The 23,251-nt window shown below is 38.2% G+C and overlaps 2 protein-coding genes and 1 long non-coding RNA gene across 10 annotated transcripts in view; 1 reads left to right on the forward strand and 2 right to left on the reverse strand.

Annotated features, from left to right (window-relative positions):
* The window catches only part of LOC110015840 (CD209 antigen-like protein D), a 59,303-nt gene that overhangs the window by 19,285 nt on the left and 16,767 nt on the right, over window positions 1–23,251 (reverse strand). Inside the window, exons 4-7 of one of the 7 annotated variants that reach the window (XM_023959750.2) lie at window positions 22,671–22,724; window positions 22,384–22,535; window positions 21,811–22,244; window positions 16,360–21,641 (exon numbers count right to left, since the gene is read on the reverse strand). The exons of 3 other annotated variants lie outside the window; for them this stretch is intronic. In XM_023959750.2, coding sequence (XP_023815518.1) covers window positions 22,221–22,244; window positions 22,384–22,535; window positions 22,671–22,724 — 230 coding nt within the window. In that variant the 3' untranslated portion in view covers window positions 16,360–21,641; window positions 21,811–22,220. Of the gene's footprint in view, window positions 1–16,359; window positions 21,642–21,810; window positions 22,245–22,383; window positions 22,536–22,670; window positions 22,725–23,251 lie in introns of those variants that run through there. 3 more of the 7 variants (XM_023959745.2, XM_023959747.2, XM_078955134.1) reach the window with 3 other exon arrangements.
* LOC144995434 (uncharacterized) overlaps window positions 1–23,251 on the forward strand; it is a 61,703-nt gene that overhangs the window by 4,010 nt on the left and 34,442 nt on the right. The window lies entirely within an intron of this gene.
* Window positions 3,437–16,245, reverse strand: LOC101157028 (CD209 antigen-like protein D). Of its 2 annotated transcripts, XM_004084521.5 has the most exons (9): window positions 15,353–16,169; window positions 15,188–15,254; window positions 8,707–8,866; window positions 7,865–7,966; window positions 7,620–7,682; window positions 5,726–5,800; window positions 4,507–4,658; window positions 3,929–4,041; window positions 3,437–3,761 (listed from the first exon to the last, which is right to left on the reverse strand). In XM_004084521.5, exons 3-9 carry the CDS (start codon window positions 8,864–8,866, stop codon window positions 3,638–3,640), a joined length of 789 nt encoding a protein of 262 aa, XP_004084569.1. In that variant the 5' UTR covers window positions 15,188–15,254; window positions 15,353–16,169; the 3' UTR covers window positions 3,437–3,637. The 2 variants fall into 2 exon arrangements, with proteins under 2 accessions (XP_004084569.1, XP_023815526.1); XM_023959758.2 differs by lacking the exons at window positions 3,437–3,761; window positions 3,929–4,041 and adding an exon at window positions 4,071–4,367 and having other exon boundaries at window positions 15,353–16,245.

Genomic DNA, 23,251 nt, shown 5'->3' on the forward strand with positions numbered 1-23,251 from the left:
GCTAAGATTTATAGATTCACAGAGGGATTTAAATTCTTCAGAGGCCGTACTTGACCAGTCCCAGTTGAGATCAACGACCATTAACAGTTCACCATAATTTATCCTGGAGAGAAGATCTTTTAAAGATGATAGTGCCTCCTTGGTGGCAGATGGGGGCCTATAGCATCCCACTACTGTCATGGACAGGGATTTGGCTATTTTCACATTCAAGACTAAAAGCTCCAACTGTTTAGGGATGGACTTGGACATGACTGTTGATGCTTCAAATCTAGATTTAACATAGATGGCTACACCACCACCTTTTTTTGGCCTGTCTGTTCGATACACATTGTATCCATTTACATTTAGGTCTTCATTTGTGATAGATTTAGTCAGCCACGTCTCAGAGATAATCACAATGTCCGCCTCAGTTGATGTAAACCAAATTTTAACCATGTCCATTTTGGGAGCCAAGCTGCGCACATTAAGATGAATAATTTTGAGATAATTTTCAACTTTAAATCAGTAGGTGTCTGAATACATTGCACTTCAGGCCCTGGGTTTGGCTGCACATTTCCAGATAAAAGCAAAAGTAGAATTATCATCAATCTTTGCTTTACTGTACGTTTCAAGACAGTATTATTATATGTTGAGGCCAGGTCATACAAAGTAAGAAAATTTTGGTAGCACTGTAGATTTATCTGTCCAAAAGTTTGGGTCCATGACCAGATGAGGCTGTGGTAGCCCATACACAGCATTAGAAGTGCCGCTATTGAAAGAGTCCCAGAACCACATTCTGTTATGGGTACTCAACCAGGGAACATTGTTAGGCCTCAAGTCCCAGACTCCCAACAAACATATCAAGATAATGAAGAGTGCCATTTTGTCCACTTGCAGTGCAGATTTGCAGTTTAGGTCAGACTGCACCTGGAGGTAAGCATTGACAGCCGAGCTGGAGCTTGGCAGTGCAGGCCGAGCTGGAGCTGGAGCTGGAGCTTGGCAGTGCAGGCCGAGCTGGAGCTGGAGCTGGAGCTGGAGCTTGGCCGTGCAGGCCGAGCTGGAGCTAGAGCTGGAGCTTGGCCGTGCAGGCCGAGCTGGAGCTGGAGCTTGGCCGTGCAGGCCGAGCCGGAGCTTGGCCGTGCAGGCCGAGCCGGAGCTTGGCCGTGCAGGCCGAGCCGGAGCTTCATCTAACAGTCCAGGATTCAGCCATTTTTGTACATAAAACAATCTGTTCGCGGAGTAGTAGTCCTGGAAGTCTGGTAGGCCTAGTCCTCCTCTGTCTTTAGGTTTTTGAATAGTTTTTAAACTGATCCTTGGTGGTTTACCTTCCCAAAGGAATTGTGAAATAAATGAGTCTAATGATTTGAACCAAGTAGTTGGAGGTTTGGAAGGAATCATTGAAAACAGGTAGTTAATTTTGGGGAGAATCGTCATTTTTATGGTTGCAACTCTCCCTATAAGGAAGGGTAAGGTTACAAGCCCAATAGTAAAGCTGAAAATTTGGTAAACCCATTCCTCCTCAGGATTTTGGTCTATGTAGAAACTCACGTCTAACACTAGCGACTTTCTTATTCCAAATTAATTCCAGAATTCTCGTCTTCTTTTTTGAAGAAAGATTTGCTTAGACGGAGAGTAATAGATTGAAACATAAATGTGGGCAGCACTGTCATTTTAATCACCCCCACACGACCAGCTAGAGAGAGTGGAAGAAAAGACCATCTCTCAAGGTTACTGGTGGTTTGTTCAACTAGTTTGGCGAAGTTTTGGTTGTGAAGTTCTTTTACCGATGAGGTAACTGTAACTCCCAGTTTCATACCAGTATAAATTAGTATGAAATCTTGAAGGGAAGTCCAGATATATTGACACGGGTGTCATTAATTGGAAAAATTATACTTTTATTTATATTCATCTTATAGCGAGATACGGATCCAAAGAATTCTAGTTTTCTCATTATGCTTCGAATAGAAATGCAAGGATTTGAGATGTATAACAGCAGATCGTCAGCATTAAGTGAAACTTTATGTTCCCATTTAGCTCTTACAATGCCTGTATAGTCCTCTAAAGTGCGTAAAGAGATTGCAAGTGGCCCAATTGCAATAGCAAAAATTAAAGGGGATAATGGGCAGCCCTGTCTTGTGGACCTGGCAAGTGGAAAGTACTCTGATCTATAGCCATTTGTTTGAATAGAGGTGACTGGAAAGGCATATAATAATTTGACCCAGGAGATGAAACTGTCTCCAAAACCAAACTTTGAAAGGGCAAAGAGGTAAGACCACTCCACCCTATCAGAGGCCTTCTCCGCATCCAATGAGATGAGTAATTCAGGTGTGGCTTTTCACCTGTGTAAAGATATTAGAGAGACGACGAAGGTTATGTGATAGATGTGTATTTTTAATGAAACCATTTCGATCGGCATGGATAATTGTAGGTAGCACTGACTCTAATCTCTTCCTTAAATTTTTTGCCAGACTTTTTTGTATCAACATTTAAAAGGCTTATGGGTCTGTATGAGGACACAGATGCAGGATCCTTGTCTTTTTTTATGGATCACAGATATTGTTGCCTGATAAAAAGCTTGAAGGAGCCTACTAAGGCAGAGAGATTCATTATATACCTGCAACAACACTGGGGCCAACCTACCAATAAAAGATTTCTAAAATTCAACAGTATAGCCATCAGGTCCTGGAGCTTTAGAGCTCTGAAGCTCTTTAATGGCTTGTTTTACTTCCTCCAATGTTACTGAGCTCTCTAACTCAGTTTAATTCTTTCGACTAATTGCAAGAATAGAAATACCTCCGAAAAAATTGTTTATAAGGTTAGCATCTTCAACTTCAGATGAGTACAGATCGTTGATTCCTCAATTTGATTTCTTTCTGCCATTAATTTAATTTGATGAGCTAAAAGTCTACTTGGTTTTTTCCCCATGTTCATAAAAATGTTGTTTTGTCTGTCTTATTAATTTCACAGCCTCATTTGTAGAGAGTAGATTAAACTTAGTCTGCAATGCTGTACGTTCCGTTAGGGTTTGAGGATTTGGATTACAGGAGTTTTGTTGATCTAATTTCAAAATTTGCTGGGCAAGTGACTGCTTTTCTAATTTTTCTTTTTTAGTCTAAAAAGCACTGTGTGAGAATTTGGCCACGAATGTAGGCTGTTGTTGCTTCCCATAGACCCTGTTTAGAGATGTCAGGGGAATCGTTTGTTTCGAAATAAAAAGCTAATTGAGAGTCAATGAATTCTTTGAAGGATTCATTAAAAATCTGTTGTTCATTTTCCATGTCCTTGGGCTTGGAAATTTTGGGAACCCCAGAAGTGATGTTACTGGACCGTGTGGTCTGACAGCTTCATATTGTGTCTCTTTTAATTGTCTGTTTTAATTTAGAATCTACCAGAAACATATCAATTCTTGAATATGAATTATGACACAGAGAAAAATCAGTAATCACGTTTAGAATGGTTGTGGTCTCTCCATGAGTCAGATTTTTCAGAAACTTTATTTCTCTGAACAATTCACCATACACTGAAATACAACTTTCCTTTTAAGAACTATTTTGTAGAAGTAAACAAAAAGAAATGAAAATAGAAAAGTTACAACATTTTTGTTGTTACATTGATAAACAGATCAATGCACATCTCAGTAACAAAAAAATTCAGATTTTTACTTCTCACAGATCCAGTTTCTATTATGTCCTCTGTTCAGTCGTGTCCATTTCCCATCAGTACTTAAGTACACTGAATCATAGTAGTACTCCGGACCTTTTGAAAATCCTTCTTCCCAGAACCTGTGATAAAACATTCTGTTTACCTCTGGTCTAAATTCAGTTCATAAACTGGTCTGAATTATGATGTTACAAACATTTTCTGTTTTTTAAAGGATTTCACACATTTACAATCAGGCTCAGTCATAAAGAATGAATTTAGTAACGTTGTAAAAGAAAAAAAGTCTTACGTTTCTGTCAGTGGTGATCCATCCACCCATTTCCATCCATATTTCTGTGATGACCATTCAGCAGACAGACCGATCCAGGATTCTGCTTTCCGATGAAATGTAGAAACAAACTTCTATAAACAAAGAAAATGTTCGTTCATAATACATTCTCTCCATCTTGGTTTACTTTCACACTAAAAGTCCAGTAGAAAATGTCTGGTCTTTAGGATTCATCTGTTCTGGATAATTGTCCTAAAAACTGAGAGAAAGTTCATCTGAGGAACAAAATCTGACTTTCTTTGATGCAGATTTCTGTTCATTTAGTTTTTGCTTCTTGTTTTGTCTTCAGGGCCAACAGTCCATTTCTACTGAATCCCAGTTTAGCCTATTTGGAATTGAAGACATTAGAAGTGGGAAAAAGAGTTTCTGTGTTCCATCACAACGTTTCTTTGAAATGTTGCTGAAAGACAAACATGAAATCTGAGTTGTTGAGGAGAATTTCAGCTGGAATCCATCAGCATCCAGACAACAGCAGCACACATACAGGTGGAGAATCCAAGACACAAGAAGCTGGAAGGAACTAGTGTGAACACACCCACCTGTTCCTCTTTGCTGTTTACCACCACCAGATCAGATCCATTTTTCTGACAGAAACTCCTGCTGTCAGTCCAAGTTTTCTGCTCAGTAGATTTATAGTAGCAGCTGCTTCCAAATCTTCTCCATCCTTCAGGACACCATTGACCGTCATAGGCTGAGATACGAAAAAAATTGCAGGGTTTACTTTCTGGTTTCATCTGTATTTTCTACTAAAACTTTCTAGTTCAGTTCAAAGGTAAACATGATCCAAACAAACTGATATCATCCATTAGTTTTCAGTCTTTTCTCATCTTCAATCTGATTTTTCAGCTGTTTTATTTCAAGTTTTCTTGATGCCTGAAAGACAGTAGAAGTCCATTTATTATTGATTTGTACTTAAATGAACAATCACATGGCCTTCAACAGATGCCAAGCAATCTTCACTTTAGTGGGGGGGTTGGTCATGATGCAGAGGGGGAGCAGTTTAGGCAGGTTTGATTCCCAATCTGCCTGCACATGTGTTCAAGTGTCCTTTGGCAAAACACTGAGCCTCATGTTTTGCTGTCATGGATATCAACCTTAAGTAGTCTGGATAAATTCCACCATATGCTGGTAATCAGCTAACTTTAACTGTAGTCCATTCAGGAGGATCTATGCAGGGAAAAAGGTTCAAAACAAGAGTTTAAATGAAGGAAAAGGGTTCAGTGTTGTTGTGTTGATGGTTCTCTAAGATTCTCATCTTAGTTTGTTCTTCAGCTTCTTAACAGAATGAATCTGATCATTTGCAGTCGTGCTTTACTACAGACAGTCTGAAAGTCTGTGTTCAATATTGGAATGATGATATTGTTTCTGATCAAATTGTTGCTTTTCTCATCACATAGACAGAGGTGGAGACACAATTGTGTTTCTGTTGGATCAAAGTTTTTGTGTCTTCATGAGTGATAAAGGCGTCTCAGTCATAGTCTGGATGTCAGCAGAGAATCTTTGAACTCATTAGAAAACATGAAAACAGAAAATATGAAACATTTGTTAAAGGAGAAGTTTGAACATCAGTATGAACCTCTGATAAACATGTTAGCAAACAGCTGTTCTGCCTTCAAGTCCAGCTGTTCCACTTCTTTATATTTTTACTTCATCTATTAATACTTGTTCTATATAAACAAAGACCTAATACTCAGTTTAAAATGGAAAAACGTGAAAATGGACTCCCTTTATTGTTAGATTTTCTGGATCTTTTCTGACCTTCATTTTCATCTCTTAGCTGCTGCATTTCATCCTGTAAACGACTGTTGTTGGCTGAGAAAGTTGACATCAATTCTGAAGAAAAAACAGAAAAACACAAAATTTATTTTTTTTATACATCGTATAAAAACTTAAAAACTAAACTTTAAAAAAAAAAACCAAGTACAGATAAATGGTTCTTCTTCTACTGGATCAGTTTAGTTCAGAACTGTGAAACCATGATCACTGTGGTCTTTTCTCTGTTTTCCTGTTTGAAACAGTCCATGTGAGGTTTTATGGAGCCAGTGTCCTGACATTAAAAAACGAAAATATATCTCATTCCCACTAGATAATATTCCGTTCCCTTGAAATAATTAACTTGTGCGAACAAAATAATTATTCACGTCATAAGTCATTCATAAACACAGTTATCCTCTCCGTCCGGCCGCAAAAGCTGCTTTCAGCTGTAACTTCAGTTAAGCTCCTAGCATTACAAACATGGATGTGAGCAATATCCCATCATGCATCACACATACCCAAGATGCATTTCGACCAATCACCGTGTCCCTGTAACTGAAGTGTAGCAACAAGACCAATGATTGGCTGGTAGAGCTTAATCCTGGGCATGCGTGATGCATACCACGTTTGTGATGCTAGGAGCTAGGATCTAAGTCCGGTAGGTGAAGCAGTCAGCCTAATCTTATTTTATTTTTCTGATTTTCGAGACAATAATAGATCGATCATTCTTGCTTTTATTTTTAGCCCTTTTGAATGCTAACAGAGACACTGAAGTAGCGGCAGAAAGCAGCTTTTTCAGCAAGACGGACGGAGATTGTACAGGATCATGGGTGAACGTGATTACCGATGCTTTTGTGCTTTTTAAAATAAATAAATCTGATCTCTAAACATCCTCCGTGTCTTCAATGCAATGTAATGAGACACACACAGACAGAAATGTGAAGGTATCTGCTGTAAATCTGACGTGAATAACAGGATAAATGATCGGCTAGTTAGCATATAGCCTGCTAGCCTTCGAAGGTAAAGCGACTGCTAAAGAGTATGTTAATAAAAGACCAGTCCTGAATATTATTATTATTCATATTCGACCCTAAACTACAATATCAGCTGGCTGTTATTGTCTACCGGCCAGCCAGCTGCCCGAATGCCGGCATGACAAGTAAAAGAGCTCCACGGCGTGAGCTAGGAGCTATGTCTGGTGAATCGTATGGCAAAGCAGCAAGCCTAGGTATCATAAATCTTGTATTTTTTTTATAATCATTGACAATAATTGATCATTTTTCTTTTTCCTTTCTTGAACGAATGTGGGTAACAGAGAGCACATCCGTGTTTATGAATGACTTATGACGTGAATAATTATTGCATTCGCACAAATTAATGATTTCGTGGGAATGAAATATTATCTTGTGGGAACGGGATATTTTAGTTTTTTTAATGTCAGGACACGGGCTCCACAAGTATGAACTCGAGGAAGTTTAAAAAAAAAGAGAGAAACAAACAAAAAACCCAAAGACATCAAACTTACTAAAAAGTAAATAGACCAAATAAAACTGCTGATCTGAATCCAATGTGGTCAAAAAGGTAGATGCTACAGACTTTTATGTTGGTGCATCTAAGAGGAGCATCAGTTCAACCAGTGAGAAACTGAATCTAGAGCCTGCTGGAGATAAATAAGTCCAGTTGCTACGACTCAACTTCTAGACAATGGATGAATGAGAACCTTCACCCACATATGCAGACAAAGAATCAAAAAGAATGGTTCCATTTGGTGATGACCACTTTCTAGAACTGTTACTGTTGGAGCAGATATGGAGAAACAGATTTTCAAAGCATTAATGCAATTAATGCAAGAATAGTCAGACATAAAGATGTTTTAGGTGTTTTTAATGTTTCTCACCTTCAGAGTTTTTCTTTAGCTCCTTCACTTCCATCTGCAGATTGTAATTGTTGACCACCATGTCTGGAAAATTGCATTATTTGGTTAGATAAACTGTACAAAAGTTAAATGAATTCAAATTTACATTGTGTTTTGAGGATAAACATCAATAAAACATCATTTTAAATTGGAAAAATAAAAGTCTGAGCTGCTAGTTTGAAGTTTTTATCTAAACTATGATGTTGAGGTGTTAGATTTCATCTTACATGAGGATAGAATGATGGATCCAGCTGACAGGACAGTACACAGCACCAACAGACACCATTGTTCACATCTGCAGAACCTTTTCTGGACTTCAGGACACGTCTCTGTTTGTGGAGCAATGAGAGAAAAATAAAGAGGGATCTTGTCTTCCGGAGAAGAATCTATTGTTCTTTGATCAAACACTCCTGATCAAAATCTAAAGACCAGTTAAGAAAATGCAAAAAATGTGCAGCTGGACCTTGACAAGGTTCTAGATTGAGCTTCAAAATGAAAAAAATAAAGAATAGCTACAGAACACATTACCAATTTATTAAAAATACTACTTTAAGACCACAGCCTTTGAAAGACAAAATTTTCATTCTGTTATCTTCTAATAAGAAATCTTCCTTTCAGGATCTCTTGATGGCAAAAAAGCTGAATTTCTTTGAACGTGGCAGGACTGTTGAGCTTCATAAAAACGATCATTTTGAATTCTTCAAAGGATCCTGATGGTTTTTCAGTTCAATTGTTTTTTTAATAAAGCTCCAGCTCAAAATGTTCAGCCTCTTGTTTCCATTGTTTCTTTTACCAATTTTGAAGCTCTTGGGGTGTCAAACTCCAGGCCTCCTGCTGGTTTTCCAGAAATCCTGCCTTATCTGCTCCTGATGACCTGGATCAGGTGGAGGAGCTTTAATGGTAGGTTGGTTGGAAAACATGTTGGATATCGCCCCTCCAGGCCTGGATTCTGACCCCCCTGACTTAGAACCTTGTTCAAATCTAGCCATGCTAAATGCTAATTCTTGCTGAACTGGTACTGAGGTTTGGATCAGCATGTCTGGATGCAGAAGATTGACTTCATTCTTACCTTGTTCTGGTGACTGAACCCTTCTGGTGTCCTCCACAGATTCATATGCATCGTTGTAGGTTTTCACCTCACACTCCTTCCAGTCTGATGTGTCTTCTAGCTGCTTTCCGTTGTATATGACCTTGGAGGAATCTGGTTTGGCCAACATATCTGAGGACATCTTAAGGCCGGTGCAGTAGATGATCACGTAAAAAAAAAAAAAAGAAAGTGTTTAAAATACGAAGAAATATAAAATTGTAAAAATAATTATAAAAAAATATATAATTTTTAAAGTTCTTGATTAGTGTTTATTTTTTTTAATAAAAATACATTTAAAAGACATTTACTGTTACATTTGCTCCTGTATGATTGTAAACAATGGGAGAAGCCAATCGCCTTGCTAGAAACCGACCACGTGACCGCGAGGCTCCAATCTAAACCTAGGGTTTAATCTAGATTTAGTGTAGGGTTGTGCCTCGTCCATCGTGATGGGTGACTGACCTCACGATGGGGATGCACCATCGTAATGCCACGCCCCCGCCACGTTGCGAGTCGACACCGCAAGCCGCGGTTACTTGAGCAACATATCTTGATCGGATCAATGGTCAGATTAGAATCCAACCGTGCACATGGGCCCAGAAAATCTTATTCAGATTATAACAAACGTTCCCATGGGTCACACTTTCGGTGGGAATAAATCATTCGCACATTCGCAGTAGGGTTTGAAAAACTGGAAGAGGAAATTAGTTCCGCCAAGCGGATACATACATTGATATGTCAGCTCCGTAATATACGAGATGATCTTCTAAACATGCTTTTATTAAGATTACGGATATTATGAGGCGCCTGTTCGCTCATTTTAATTTTAATCATTGTGGCCAGTGCCTTTTCTGTGGAAGAACGGAGCCGGAAAGAAGCCAGGATAGCAGTATGCTAACAAGGGCTAACAACATTAGCTTTGGGTGAACAAAAATTCCATGCAGGAAATGCCTCAATCTGCATCCTGGCTGCATGTAAATATGTGGGGATAACGTCACTTCCCTCAGTTTATACTGGATCATCGCGTATGAGTCATTAGTTGGGAAATAAAACGAATAAGAATTCTATAATAACGAAACCATCGTAAGTAAACCATCGTCCATCCCGATTGGTTTACTGCAAACATCATCAACTGTCAATTTGAGGGACATCGCCCAACCCTACTTAAATTTCAGTAATACAACGATACAGAAACATTTAACTGCTGTTGATTAGTAAAAATAAGTATTAAAAGCCATTTCGAGTTGATTTTACATGATGATTATAGATAACAGAATTACGAAAGAGTATTGTGGGCCCTTAAAACCAAGGAATTTCCATCATGGCGGAGCCGGCGGACATTTTTTTTAAACTTTATTTATTATTATTTTTTAATTTAACTTTAAACAAGCGCATGCACATAGTAACAACACAAAGAAAAGAGGGGGAAAAAATAGAATTGTAGTTTACAATACTAGGGATTGTCATGCAGCATGTGATCTTCAATGAAAATAGACAGTTTTATTGCATTTTTGTTTTTCATTAATTTCAGAGATTTAAAATATAAACTGATCTCTTTATGGAATGTATTGAATACTGGTTTGGTTTTTAAGAATCTGCTCTTATGAATGGAAAATTTCCCAGATATTAATAAAGTATTGAATGTCAAATCAAATAGATTATCACCAGAAACTACTCCAAATAATATAATATACTTTTGTAATTGAATAGAAAGGGAAACTTTGAGGAGCACCAAAAAAAGAAATCCTCCAAAAAACTATAAACAAATATACACTCAAATAACAGATGGTCAAGTTATTCTATATTTATGTCACAGAAAGAATAGTTATTTTCTGGCAAACCAAAACATATGTGTAATAGTTCCTTGCATGGATAGACTGCATTCATCATTTTAAAATGGATTTCTTTGTATTTTGGGAAATTTGGATATTTAATAAACTGAGATCTTAACTTGCTTATTTCCTCTCTTGTGTAATACTGTGACATAGAATGATTTTTGTAAGATGTTGGAAACAGTTCTCCAACGAACAAAGATCGTATAAATGAGTTCGGAAGTTTTGAGTTAAGCGGTCGACCATCAAACAGAAATGGAAGCTGGACTCGGACATTTTGAACCAGACTGGAGGACATTTGGACAAAAGTCTGAGGTTTTGACCTCATTGTTGGATTGTTTTCTATCATTCAGTTTAAACTTACTGGAAAAAGTTTCAAATGAGATAATGTTTCCATTGTCATTCATAATATTTAATAATGACCAAATGCCGTTATCAATCCAATTTTTGCAAAATATTGATTTGTTTCTACATAAATTATACCGACAGTTCCATATGGAGTATTGTGTGGACTAAAGTTATGTTTATATATGAGCTTCCAGTACAGTAACAGCTGCTGATAGGTAGAAAGTTTAATAGGAAGTTTTCTGTAATCAAAGTCACATTTTAGAAGGAACTCAATGCCCCCTAGATGAGAGAAGATGTTTGAAGGAATATGAAACCAAATATTTCTTTCATTTTGCAGAAAAGATCTAAGCCAATTTATTTTAATCATAGCATCCAAACTTTCAAAGTCTATGGCTTTAAGTCCACCTTCACTGTAATCCTGAATTATTGTTCCTTTTTTTATGTAATGAGTTTTATTTTCCAAATGAAGTTGAAATTGTTTTGGTTTATTGATTTCCTTGCAGATTTAGGAATTTGGAGTGAATATGCTGGACAAATGAATCTGGATCAACAATCTTATTTAGTGAGAAACACTCGGCCCAGAATAGAAATATCTCGCTGTGACCACATGTTTAGATTGGCTTTACATTTTTCTAAAGTTTTCCATAAGTTCATTTCCTCCATTGTTTTACTGTCTTTGGTGATATGAACACCAAGATATTTCACAGCAGTCCTAACAGGAATGTTATAAAGAACTGACTGATCAGAATAGTGAATTGGCAACAGTTCACATTTACTGAGATTTATTTTGAAACCAGATTCTTTAGAGAAGAAATCCACGGTCTGAATGGTCTCAGGTATTTGATGACGGTCCTTCATGAATGTGGCCGTGTCGTCTGCCAGCTGAGTGATCAATAACTGTTCTCCAGGACATTAAGTTTACAGAAACCAGAGTTTTTAATAAGTATTGATAACATTTCTGTTGCTGTTATAAAAAGTAACGGTGAGATTGGACAGCCTTGTTTAATTCCTTTGTTAATTACAAATCTGGTAGTAATGCCATTTGGTAAAATAACCACACTGTATCGTTATAGATTGTTTGAACAAAATTTAGGAAATTATGTCCAAATCCAAATAATTCTAAAGTCTGAAACATAAATTTGTGTTCAACCGTGTCAAAGGTTTTAAAGAAATCTAAAAATAAAATGAAGCAATCATCTTTAATTCATTGATTATAGTCAATCAGATCAAGAACTAACAGTGTATTATTGTGAATTGATCGTCCTTTTAAAAACCCTGATTGTGTGTCTGAGATGATCTGATTCAGTCCTGTTTTAAATCTAGATGCAGAAATGTTGGTTATGATTTTATTATCACTATTGAGGAGGGATATTGGTCTGAATTGATCAATTGGTCTGGCGTCTTTCCCAGGTTTAGGAATCAGGGTGATGACGCCCTGCTTCATGGTGGATGGAAGTATAATTTCCTTTATGACCAACAGAAACTGCTCTTTCATGGGTTTCCAGAAATGTCTGTCAAAGTTAACAGTCAGCCTGTCAGACCCTGGAGATTTATCAACAGCTAAACCTCTCATGGCTTTTTCTGCTTCTTCCAGAGTGATTTCTGCTTCACACACTTGTTTAAAGTTTTCATCCAGTTCAGGAGCCAAATCCTTGATGCGATTAAAGAAGCGATCAGATGTGAATAAGAGGAAGAGTACAGCCCATTGTAAAACTTGAACATTTCTCTCTTCATATCCTTCATATTTGTACTTTCACTGCCATTAATTAGTAATCTTTTAACAGCATTTTTCTCGTCGCCTTTTTTCCAGGAATGCAAGTCTCTGTTTCTCACCTTCACTCAATAGAGATTTACAACACAGAGTTAATTTCTCCGGTCATTTGCATTTCTTTTCGTTTACCATCTCTGCTCAATCTTTTGCTGTGTTATGGAAATCTGTCTTGCTTTGAATTTGAAAAACTCCCATTTGTCCCTCTGAGTGGTGAACTGTCTGTCGTTAGTTATCCTCAGGATTTCTTTTATAATCGCCTGAGAATAAACTTCATCCTCTAATAGACTAGAGTTGAACTTCCAGTAACCTTTGTTTTTAGGATTATTGAATAATGAGCTTCATCATAGAATGGTCTGTTAATGGTGCAGCAGAAATATTGGCTATTGATGTAAAATTCTATTGATTTTCATTTGTCAAACCAAAAATCCAACCTAGATTTAGCAGATCCGTCTGGTTTAAAGCAGGTGAACGCTTGAACATCAGGATTATCAACAGAAACATTGAAATCTCTACATATATGAAGAAGAACTGGATAATGATGATTTTGAAATGCTGAAGGAAATCTGTCAAGGTATTCATCTTCCACCATATTAAAATCACCTCCAATGATGAGATTATTTTGGTTTAGTTCTTTAACAGAGCTTGTAAAGTCTAAAAACATGATTTTGTTTGGCGATGTAGAGTTATATCCATATAAATTTCCCAGAATAACAAATTAATCATCTTTCATAAGAACACAAATTAACCAGTGACCAGAACCATCTCTTTTTGTAACTGAAAGTAATATAGCGACCCCTGCTGACCGGTTGGTGCCATGAGAAAAAAGAATTTGATCTCCCCTGATCGGACCAAACCTTTCCATCATTCTCATTAGTGAGTTTCCTGAAGACAACAACATTGAACTTTTTGGTTTTTGCAAAATAAAGTGATTTTTTTTTTAAACAGAATCCCTAATACCCCTAGTATTTAGTGACAGAAAAGACCACACAGTACTTAAAGACATAAATAACACAAAAAAGGATGTAAACAAAAGAAAATAACAGAAAATTCAAGATAAAAGAAGCTGGTGTCTTAAGTTAAGGGTTAGCTGCGCCTTTAACTATTTACTAAGAATGAAACTGATAATTTTACCATTAAATGAAATGTAAAATGTTTCACTGGAAAACAATATAAATTATTACAAATTATATAACCATATTGATTAAGACATTCACATCTTAGAAAAAATATTTGTTAAAAGGTAAAATGTTTAAAAAAAGAATAAAATACTTGACTTAGATTTGCTCTATTATGTAAACAAAATGACTTAACTGTTAAACCTTAGAATAAAGTAAAAAAAACAATTTAAATTAAACACTATGAACTCAATAACGCTAAAATATGTAGGTCACCTCCATGGTAATATTTCACTCCACAGTGACTCTAGTCCCGTTGATGGATCCCTCATGTAATAGACGTTCTTCCCTTTTCCCCGCTCCATCTTGGGCCAGACGGCCGCTCCAGCTTCTCGGTCTGCTTTACTAAAGTCCTCCTTGAAGCGGATCCTCGGGTCTTTGCAGGTCTGCAGTTCTTGGTGATTTTCCAGAAAGCATCTCTATGGCGCCTCGTGACAAACTGCAGGATCACATGGTGATGTCTTCCTTCCTCCCTCCTCCCCAGTGGATGAACCGTGTCCACCGTCGTGTCCATCACGTCTGCCCACTGCGGTGCTATTTTGGACAGGATTCCAACCACATGTTCCCTGATGTTCACCTCATCTTTTTCTTTCAGTCCATGAATTTACAAGTTCCTTCTTCGTTTGTATCTTTCCAGATCGGCCACTTTTTCCTTCAGTTCTTGGTTCTCCTTCACAATCAGTGGGATTTCTCTTTCAATCGTTGCGATCTTTGTCTTACAGTCTTTTATTTCAGCCGCGTTCATCTCAACCAGCCGGGAGTTGTTTGCCACCATGATTGTGTTTTCACGCAGCTGACTTCCAAAGTCTTCTGTTTTGGACGTTAGCCTTTCAATTGCAGCCAAAACAGCATCATCACATCTGGAAGTTGACTCCTGTCCCGCTTTTACCTTCAAAAGTGGTCCCGTAGACTTAGTGGGAGTAGGTGGTGGTTTTCTTTTCATGCTGGAAGCGACGTCCATGTGGGAATAGTCATGGCCGATGGCTGCAAAGTTGGAGCTTGTTTTCTTTGACGCCATTTGAGCAAAAAGATAAACTTACCAAGATGTTTCTTGCAAAACAAAGACACAGTCAACGCGCACTGTTCTCCAGTCAAACATTTCTCTCTGTTTTCTAGTTCTGACATTTTCCGTGCAAATCGGGGAAAAAAGGCGAGAGCTCAGCGAGAGAGACGCTCAGTCAGTCCGCCATCCCAGCCGGCAGACAGTCACAACGCCGATTATCATCATAAAAAATGTATTTCCTAAATTGAATTTCGTCATGAAGTTTGCAGGAGATGAAGAAAGCACATAAACAAATAATCTATCTAGGGGCAAAATTAGAATTCAAGATACTCACCTTAAAAGTTTCGAAGAGGTTTTGAGACTGAAGTTTTCGCTGGAAAAATGTCAGTAGTTATACCGCACTGTCAAAAAAAATGGGAAGGAGGTCAAAGACAAGTATGTCGACGGTGTTTTTAAAAGATTTGCCCAACTTTAGGCAACCTTCCGAGAAAACACTTACCGTTCGACGAGAGTCAGCTGCTGCAGCCGCGCGCGCGCTCAAACTCGCTGTTGCGGCGTTGAGTTCCGCCGGAAGCGCTATGTATGGGTGCCACCCTAGTGAGCATGGGTGTCCGCATTGCAATAAAGTTAAGGAAAAAAAACGGGTGTCCACATTGCTTTGAAAATGCAGAGAACCATATAGAGAACTATATAGTGCTGCACTATTTTAGTAGTTAGGGATTAGGGTAAGAGTTCGGACAAAGCCTTTATTTTCTCCAACACACTACTTCAATCCACCTCTGAGTGATAAAGCACCTCTTTCTCTTTCGGGTGTTGTTTACAATGAGTTGTGTCGCTTTATAACTCATTGGTTGTTTATATGGCAATTGACACGAAAACAAAGTGACACATTACCGCCACCAGCTGGTCTGGATGGGGAACTACTATTTAAAGCGGAGAATGACACCAATTTGTCAAAGCAAAAACACGATAAATATGGACATTTTACGAAGACTATTTATGAATCTGCTGTGTTCTGATCATGGAAAACGTGGCAGATTTATAAATAATTAAATTACAAACACATTGGTGTTGATTTAATGTATTTGTTCAGAAATACGCCTCAAGTTATTAATCAATGGCAATATTAATTTTTTATTTTTGTGCCACTGTACGATTTACGGGCTCCTGCGAGGAGGCATTTTGTTCTGTATTCTTCTTTACTACCTTCATGAAAATCCTTAATATTGTTTTGGTCTTCTACTAGACGGTTTTCAATCTGTAACTTAGTGATAGATTTTTTCCTTTCTCTACTTTTTTCCAAGTTAAAAAAGTAAGTCGAATTTTTTCTCCATCTTCCATCCACTTTGCCTTTGAACGAATAAATGCTCCTTTGGCTTTTTCGGTATAAAGTTAATCTAATTTAGATTGCAATTTGTTAATTTCAATGACATTCTCCTCACTCAGTTGAGTTAAATTACACATAATGTTTAATTTGGAAATTATTTCAGTCTGTTGTCTTTTTTTCCTAGCCAAAATGTTTCCTTCTACAATCGCAGTTTTTCTAATATTAAATTTTAACCACTCCCATCTATTAATAGGAGACAGGTATTGTATTTATTTTATTTCAGGAATAAGTGATTTGAATTTTTGTACAAAAGTTTGTGTTATTCAAAAGGTTATTATTGAATTTCCAGTGGGATGCTCCATTTTTTGAATGATTTTTTATTTTTTATTTATTTATTTTTTTTCCCAGGGGAAAGAGCCAAAATGTTAACACAATGGTCAGTGAGATGAGAGTAGGAGATATTACAGTTTAAGGTTGAAAATGTTTTGATTACTTGTTAGTAACCAGTAATCTATCCTTGAGTGTTGAGAGTCTTGAGAGTTATTCCGGGTGTATTGAAGCTTATTTGGATTTTTTCTACGCCAAATATCGATAAGGTCAAGAGAGCTAGAGAATTCAGAAATAATTTTATTGAAACGAGGAGAGTTATGTTGAGTTGGATGTCTGTCTTGGTTTTCATCTGGTACTACATTGGAATCACCTGCAACAATAACCTTGTCAGTTGCATACATCTGTTTCCAGTTGGTTATCATATGATTTATGTTTGTAAATAATCTCTGTTTTTTTGTCCTATTGATAAAACCATAAATGTTAACAAGAATATATTTAGTGTCGTCCACCTCAATGTTAACCATTAACCAATGACCTTCTGTGTCACTGTTATGATCAATAATTTTAACATCAAAATTATGTAAGAAAATTGCCCCTCCTGCTGAACGAGGACTTCCATGAGATAAATAAATGTTTCCCCACTGAGATTTCCAAAAACCAAAATCTTCTTTATTACTTTGTGTCTCTTGAAAGAAAAAACAGTTAACGTTAACTTGTCCCTCGCAGTAAAGAAAAATTGCCTTGCGCTTTGATACATTCTTAAAACCACGAACATTTAAAGACAACAAAGAAAGAACCATAAAGAATAGCTAGAAAGCAATTAACTCCATAACGAGCTATAATGCAATTTCCCATTTTTAAATCTGCTTCCTCAAAGCTGTGATAACATTCAACACAATAACATACCAGCTTTGGATTTGTTTTCTCTCTTCTCCTTAAGGAAAATGTCTTTGCCCATTCAGTCTAGATGGAGTGTTGGTTTCATGCAGTGACCGGATGACCATCTATGACCGCGTAGCCGTCCTTTAAAAAGGCTTTGAGTCCTCTCTTCCTCGCCTCCTCATTTCTCGGCCAAAGACGCTGACGAGTCTCCCTGTCTTCTTTGCAAAAGTCTTCTTTGAAGCGAATACTTAGATCTTTGCAGATTTTTGCATTTTTTGACATTCTCCAGACTTGGTCTCAAACAATTCTCATTCCAAACTAGATGATGATTTGTCTTGGTTGGTTGTTTTAGTCCCAGCCGATGCACTCTGTCCACTGTGTTCCACAGTTCCTCAACGTTGACCTTTGACATCACTTTGGAAAGGATCTTGAGAGTTTCATCTCGTGTGATTTCCCCTTCTTTCTCAGAAAGGCCAATAAGTCGCAGAGACCATCTTCGTTTATATCTTGCATGTTCCAGACACATTTCCCAGAGAGAAGCATTTTCTTTTTTCAGAGACACCATCTGCAGTTTGAGGCGGTTCACATCTTCCACAACACTTTTAACAGCAGCCATATTTGCATCCACAGACTCTTTAACTTGTTTAACAGCATCTGTGTTCTCTTGACGTTGAAACTCATATCCTTTCAGATATTCGCTTTGAGTGTCAAACTTGGTCGTCAGGGTTTGAATTGCGTTAAAGAGGACACTGTTTGATATTTCTTCCTTGCGTTCTTGTGGAGCATTCTTTTGAATCTTTTTAGGGTTTGGGCTTTTTACCGGTGTGTGTGTGTGGGGTCTGTTGACTCTCGTCTGATCTTGTGAGGTGTCTTCCTGCTCATCCATCTATTCAACTTTTCCCTCGCTGCATGTCTGTCCTGAAGCCACTAGATGGTACTCATGGTCTTTGCTAGTGTTAGCCATTTCTTCTATCACGTCGAAGTTCGAAAAATACAACGAAAACCGTGGTAAACAAACCTCTTTCAAGCTGAATTGGTTTGAAAGTTCTTTGCTGGTATTTTCTTTAGCTTTGGTTGAACTTCCCACATGAAAAGAGTTGTTTTTTCAGGTAAAGCGTCGGAGCCCCGAAAAAAGTAACCGCTTATTCCGCAGTCACTCCAATCAAGTGAGCATCGATCCACTCTGGATTTCGTAGAGACTTCTGGGAAATTTCTAGTGCACACGATTTTTGAATTATAGATTCGGACAGTCCTACAAAATGGTGACCGCACTATATAGTGCCCTATATAGGGGTTAGGGCGGTAATTCGGACACAGGGTGCACCTCCAGTTTCCATTAGTTTTACTGGTTTTCTATTAAATTGGATGAAAAATTCCTAAATAAGAATAAATGTGTTTTTACAAAAGCAAAGTATTAAAAATCTCTTGCTGTGTGCACAGGAAATGTTACTTTTTCTAATTTTCTAAAAATAAACTAAACGTATTTTAGTTCTTCATATTTCACAGTCAGCTGTACTGTGGTGTAGTGGTTAGCACTCTTGCCTCTCAGCACGAACACTGTTGATACGTAGCTCACTTATCCTGTTGGAGCGACTTCAAGTAAACAGTACTATAAGTTCACTAAATGACTAATTCAACCTCTAAAATGGACAAATCTACACAATCAGCACAGAATCAAATACTTATTTCCTCCACTGTTGGTAAAAACCATTTCAGCAAAACTGCATGTTGATAGATTGGAATTAGACGTAATAAGAAGTAATTATTACAAAATGTATGACTGCGATCTACTAAGTTGTGTTCAGTTTTTTCTATCTCTTCAGTCTGACTCTAACAGGAAATGGTTTCTAATGAAATGTCCTGTTAACAGTTTGGTCATTTCTAGATCCATTCCTTCTGTTTCTAAGAAAGACGGCTGCAAATAGAAGCAGCAGCTCAGTTCATCTGCAGCTTTCTGCTGTCAGAGGGGTGGGGGTGAAGCCCCAGAGCAATCAAAAATTTTAGGGATCCGCTGGGGAGTTTGCCAGTCGCTCCAGAGACAGCCAAAGCCTTGGTAGTCAAAAGGTTTTATTAGAATTGTCTAAAACCAGGATTAGTAAAAAAAAACTTAAAAAAAAAAAGAATGACATGAAACACATGTAAAGCTGTTGCATCAGGAGTCTTCAGGAGAACGGTGGTGGTAACTGTCCATATGACACTATTGTCCAAGTGTCCACTTTGACGTTCGTCCCACACCCAAGTCTTTCACACGAGCAGGCCTGCACTCCAAGCCACCAGTACACATGCAATAAAAACAAGGCAAACCCACAAATAGTTTTAAAAGCACTAAAACAGTCATGCAAGAGGGATAAAAGTCAATCCATATAAAACCCAATTAAAATCCACTGGTGACTGAGCTACAGGCTGTTCATAGAAGCTCTGGTGTAGCTGGCACACTTAACTTTAGGAGGGGTGAAGCCCGTTCACCCCTCTGCGGCTCCAAATGGCAGTGTGAGATCTTCCCGGGGGTTGTGCTGCCTCCCTCCTCCTCCACGTGAGCAGTTTCCCGATGAAGACCTGTGGTGGCTGTGGCCAGTGTCCTGCCGCCTCCGCGTCGTGAATGGCGCACCTCCGGCTCCAAACCCTCCTCCTGCCTGCAGCTTGCAGGTTGCGCCCAAGCGTCACGGACCTCGCGTCTCTGGCTCCGACAGCAGGCCAAACTCAAACGCCACAGCCTCCACGCGCTGGCTCCAACAGTCCTCTGCCTGCCCTCGCCGGCTGCGCACTGGTGTTCTATAAGAGAATAACAGCCTCCCTGCTCTGTGTGTGACCACTCCCTCCCACACAGGTCTCCTTCATCCACCATCAGCAGTCGCAAACTACCTGCTGACACTGCCAACCAGTTTGCTGCTTCAATTCCATTCTGTGAGCTGCTTATGGTGACACTTGCATGCCTCATAGGTCTTTGCTGGACATATGGAGGGAAGATCTACAGTTCTCATGGAGAACATGCAGAACAGTTGCATGCTCTGGAACTTTCAGTGCTGCCTGGTCTTTGAGTTGAAAAACCTTCAAGTTGCAGCATTTAAAGCAGGGTGGTCATAATCCAGGCCCCCCCTACACATTCATATTAAATACAGGCTGTTTGGTTCCACTGGACCAGAGGTTGAAACAGTCTGGACAGTGAATGTCCTGTGTGTCTTCACTCTGTCTTCCTCCTTTCTGAGGCTAAATATTTCTGAAGATAAATGTGAATTGTGTGAGGATGAACTTGGGGGTGTTAATACGTTTAGTTTAGGACATTTCATTTATTTATTTCTTCTTTTGACTCTCCATGAGTTTCCTGTTCTCACCTAAAGACTAAAAACAGAAAGTGTTGCATCTGTCAGAGGTGTTAACTCTTTCAGGACCAGAGAAAACAGCAGAAAACAGCTACAGCAGATGATGGAAAAACCTCAGACATGTCAGTCCAGAAAAGGCAGTGCTAGGAACAGCTAAGATGCTGTGCAGGACCCTCAAGCTCCCAGGCCTCTGGGAGAGAACCCCAGCTTGAAAATAGAAACTTTAACTTGGATTGGACATGCATGCAACCTCTGATATATGTAGTTTTACAAATATAAATAATTAAAAATAAGCAGCTGTGTCAAAGAAAAATCAGTAATTAAATAAATTTTTCAAAAGAGACCCAAAACAGAACCAGGAATATATTCAGACAAAAGACACTTTTCTATCATAAATTCTTTTTATATTCCATCAAAATCATGAGAAAATACAGAAAAATGTTCCAAATATGGACTTCCCTTTCTAGATGTAACTTTTCAGTTGACTTTGTGGAAGCTGTTTGTTATTTGCTACAGACCAAACCTGAGTCTGAACTGCTGCTCTAAGTTAGCTCGTTTTCATGTCATTTATTACAGTTTCCTGTTTATCTCAGTCATTTTAACTGATATTTAAATGTGATGAAGTTGTTGATAGATGACACCTTCATTTCTCTGAACAATTCACCAGAAACTAAAATACAACCTTCCTTTAAGCACTATTTTGGAGAAGTCAACACAAAGAAATAATAAAGATAAAACATTTTTGTAGTTACATTACTAAACAGTTAAATCAACGCACAACTCAGGAACAGAAAGATCTAGAATTGTTTTTCTCACAGATCCAGTTTTTGTAGTTTGTTTTGTTCAGTTGTGTCCATTTCCCGTCAGCACTTAAGAACACTGCATTGCCGTAGGTGTCTGGATCTTTTGAAAACTTCTCATCCCAGAACCTGTGATAAAACATTCTGTTTACCTCTGGTCTAAATTCAGTTCATAAACTGGTCTGAATTATGATGTTACAAACATTTTCTGTATTTTTTAAAGGATTTCACACATTTACAATCAGGCTCAGTCATAAAAAAAAAATATAGTAACGTTGTAAAAGAAACAAAGTCTTACGTTTCTGTCAGTGGTGATCCATCCACCCAGAACCATTCAGATTTCTGTGAAGATACAGCAAACAGACCGATCCAGGATGTTGCATTCTGATTCAATGTAGAAACAAACTCCTATAAACAAAGAAAATATTCTTTAATACATTCTCTCCATCTTGGTTTCCTTTCACACTAAATGTCCAGTAAAAAAATGTCTGGTCTTTAGGATTCATCTGTTCTGGATAATTGTCCTAAAAACTGAGAGAAAGTTCATCTGAGGAACAAAATCTGACTTTCTTTGATGCAGATTTCTGTTCATTTAGTTTTTGCTTCTTGTTTTGTCTTCAGGGCCAACAGTCCATTTCTACTGAATCCCAGTTTAGCCTATTTGGAATTGAAGACATTAGAAGTGGGAAAAAGAGTTTCTGTGTTCCATCACAACGTTTCTTTGAAATGTTGCTGAAAGACAAACATGAAATCTGAGTTGTTGAGGAGAATTTCAGCTGGAATCCATCAGCATCCAGACAACAGCAGCACACATACAGGTGGAGAATCCAAGACACAAGAAGCTGGAAGGAACTAGTGTGAACACACCCACCTGTTCCTCTTTGCTGTTTACCACCACCAGATAAGATCCTTCATCCAGACAGAAATCCCTGCTGTCATGCCAATCTCTCTCCTCAGTAGATTTATAGTAGCAGCTCCTTCCAAATCTCTTCCATCCCTCAAGACACCATTGACCTTCAAAGACTGATATACACAAATACTGCAGCGTTTACTTTCTGGTTTCGTCTGTATTTTCTACTAAAACTTTCAAGTTCAGTTCAAAGGTAAACATGATCCAAACAAACTGATATAATCCATTAGTTTTCAGTCTTTTCTCACCTTCAATCCGATTTTTCAGCTTTTTAATTTCATCCGAAAAAGTTTTGTTGCTGCCTGAAAGACAGTAGATTTCAGGACTAGTTAGCCCTCTGGCTGTCACTTCCTGTTTTATTTTGAAGTCCTGTCTTTTCTCTGTCTTCATTTCCAGTTCCTGCTGCGTGATCTGCTTCTTCCCTAATGTGTTCCACCTGTGCCTCATCGTCTTCCCTAAATAAGCAGTGCTTCTTCTCAAGCCAGTGCCAGATTGTCTTTCATTCACTGTGGGCAAACCAGCCTTAATCTCTCCAGAGTTCTTAGAGCTTTTGTTCCTGATTTATTCCTCTTTTTGGATGGCCTCCTGAACTTATATTAAAGACTGATTCTGCCAGTCCATTTATTCGTGATTTGTACTTAAATGAACAATCACATGGCCTTCAACAGATACCAAGCAATCTTCACTTTAGTGGGGGGGTTGGTCATGATGCAGAGGGGGAGCAGTTTAGGCAGGTTTGATTCCCAATCTGCCTGCACATGTGTTCAAGTGTCCTTTGGCAAAACACTGAGCCTCATGTTTTGCTGTCATGGTGAAGAGGACCTGGCTG

This window comes from Oryzias latipes, chromosome 11, assembly GCF_053564925.1.
Source record: "Oryzias latipes strain Hd-rR chromosome 11, Olatipes_Hd-rR_3.1".
NCBI lineage: Eukaryota > Metazoa > Chordata > Actinopteri > Beloniformes > Adrianichthyidae > Oryzias > Oryzias latipes.

Excerpts from the sequence above, each read along its gene's own strand:
- LOC101157028 (XM_004084521.5), bottom strand. The coding sequence starts at position 8,866 with ATGTCCTCAGATATGTTGGCCAAACCAGATTCCTCCAAGGTCATATAC. Across the intron at positions 4,042-4,506 it reads TAAACAGCAAAGAGGAACAG|AAGTTTGTTTCTACATTTCA; the intron begins GTGGGTGTGTTC and ends CTTTGTTTATAG. Across the intron at positions 3,762-3,928 it reads GGATCACCACTGACAGAAAC|GTTCTGGGAAGAAGGATTTT; the intron begins GTAAGACTTTTT and ends GTTTTATCACAG.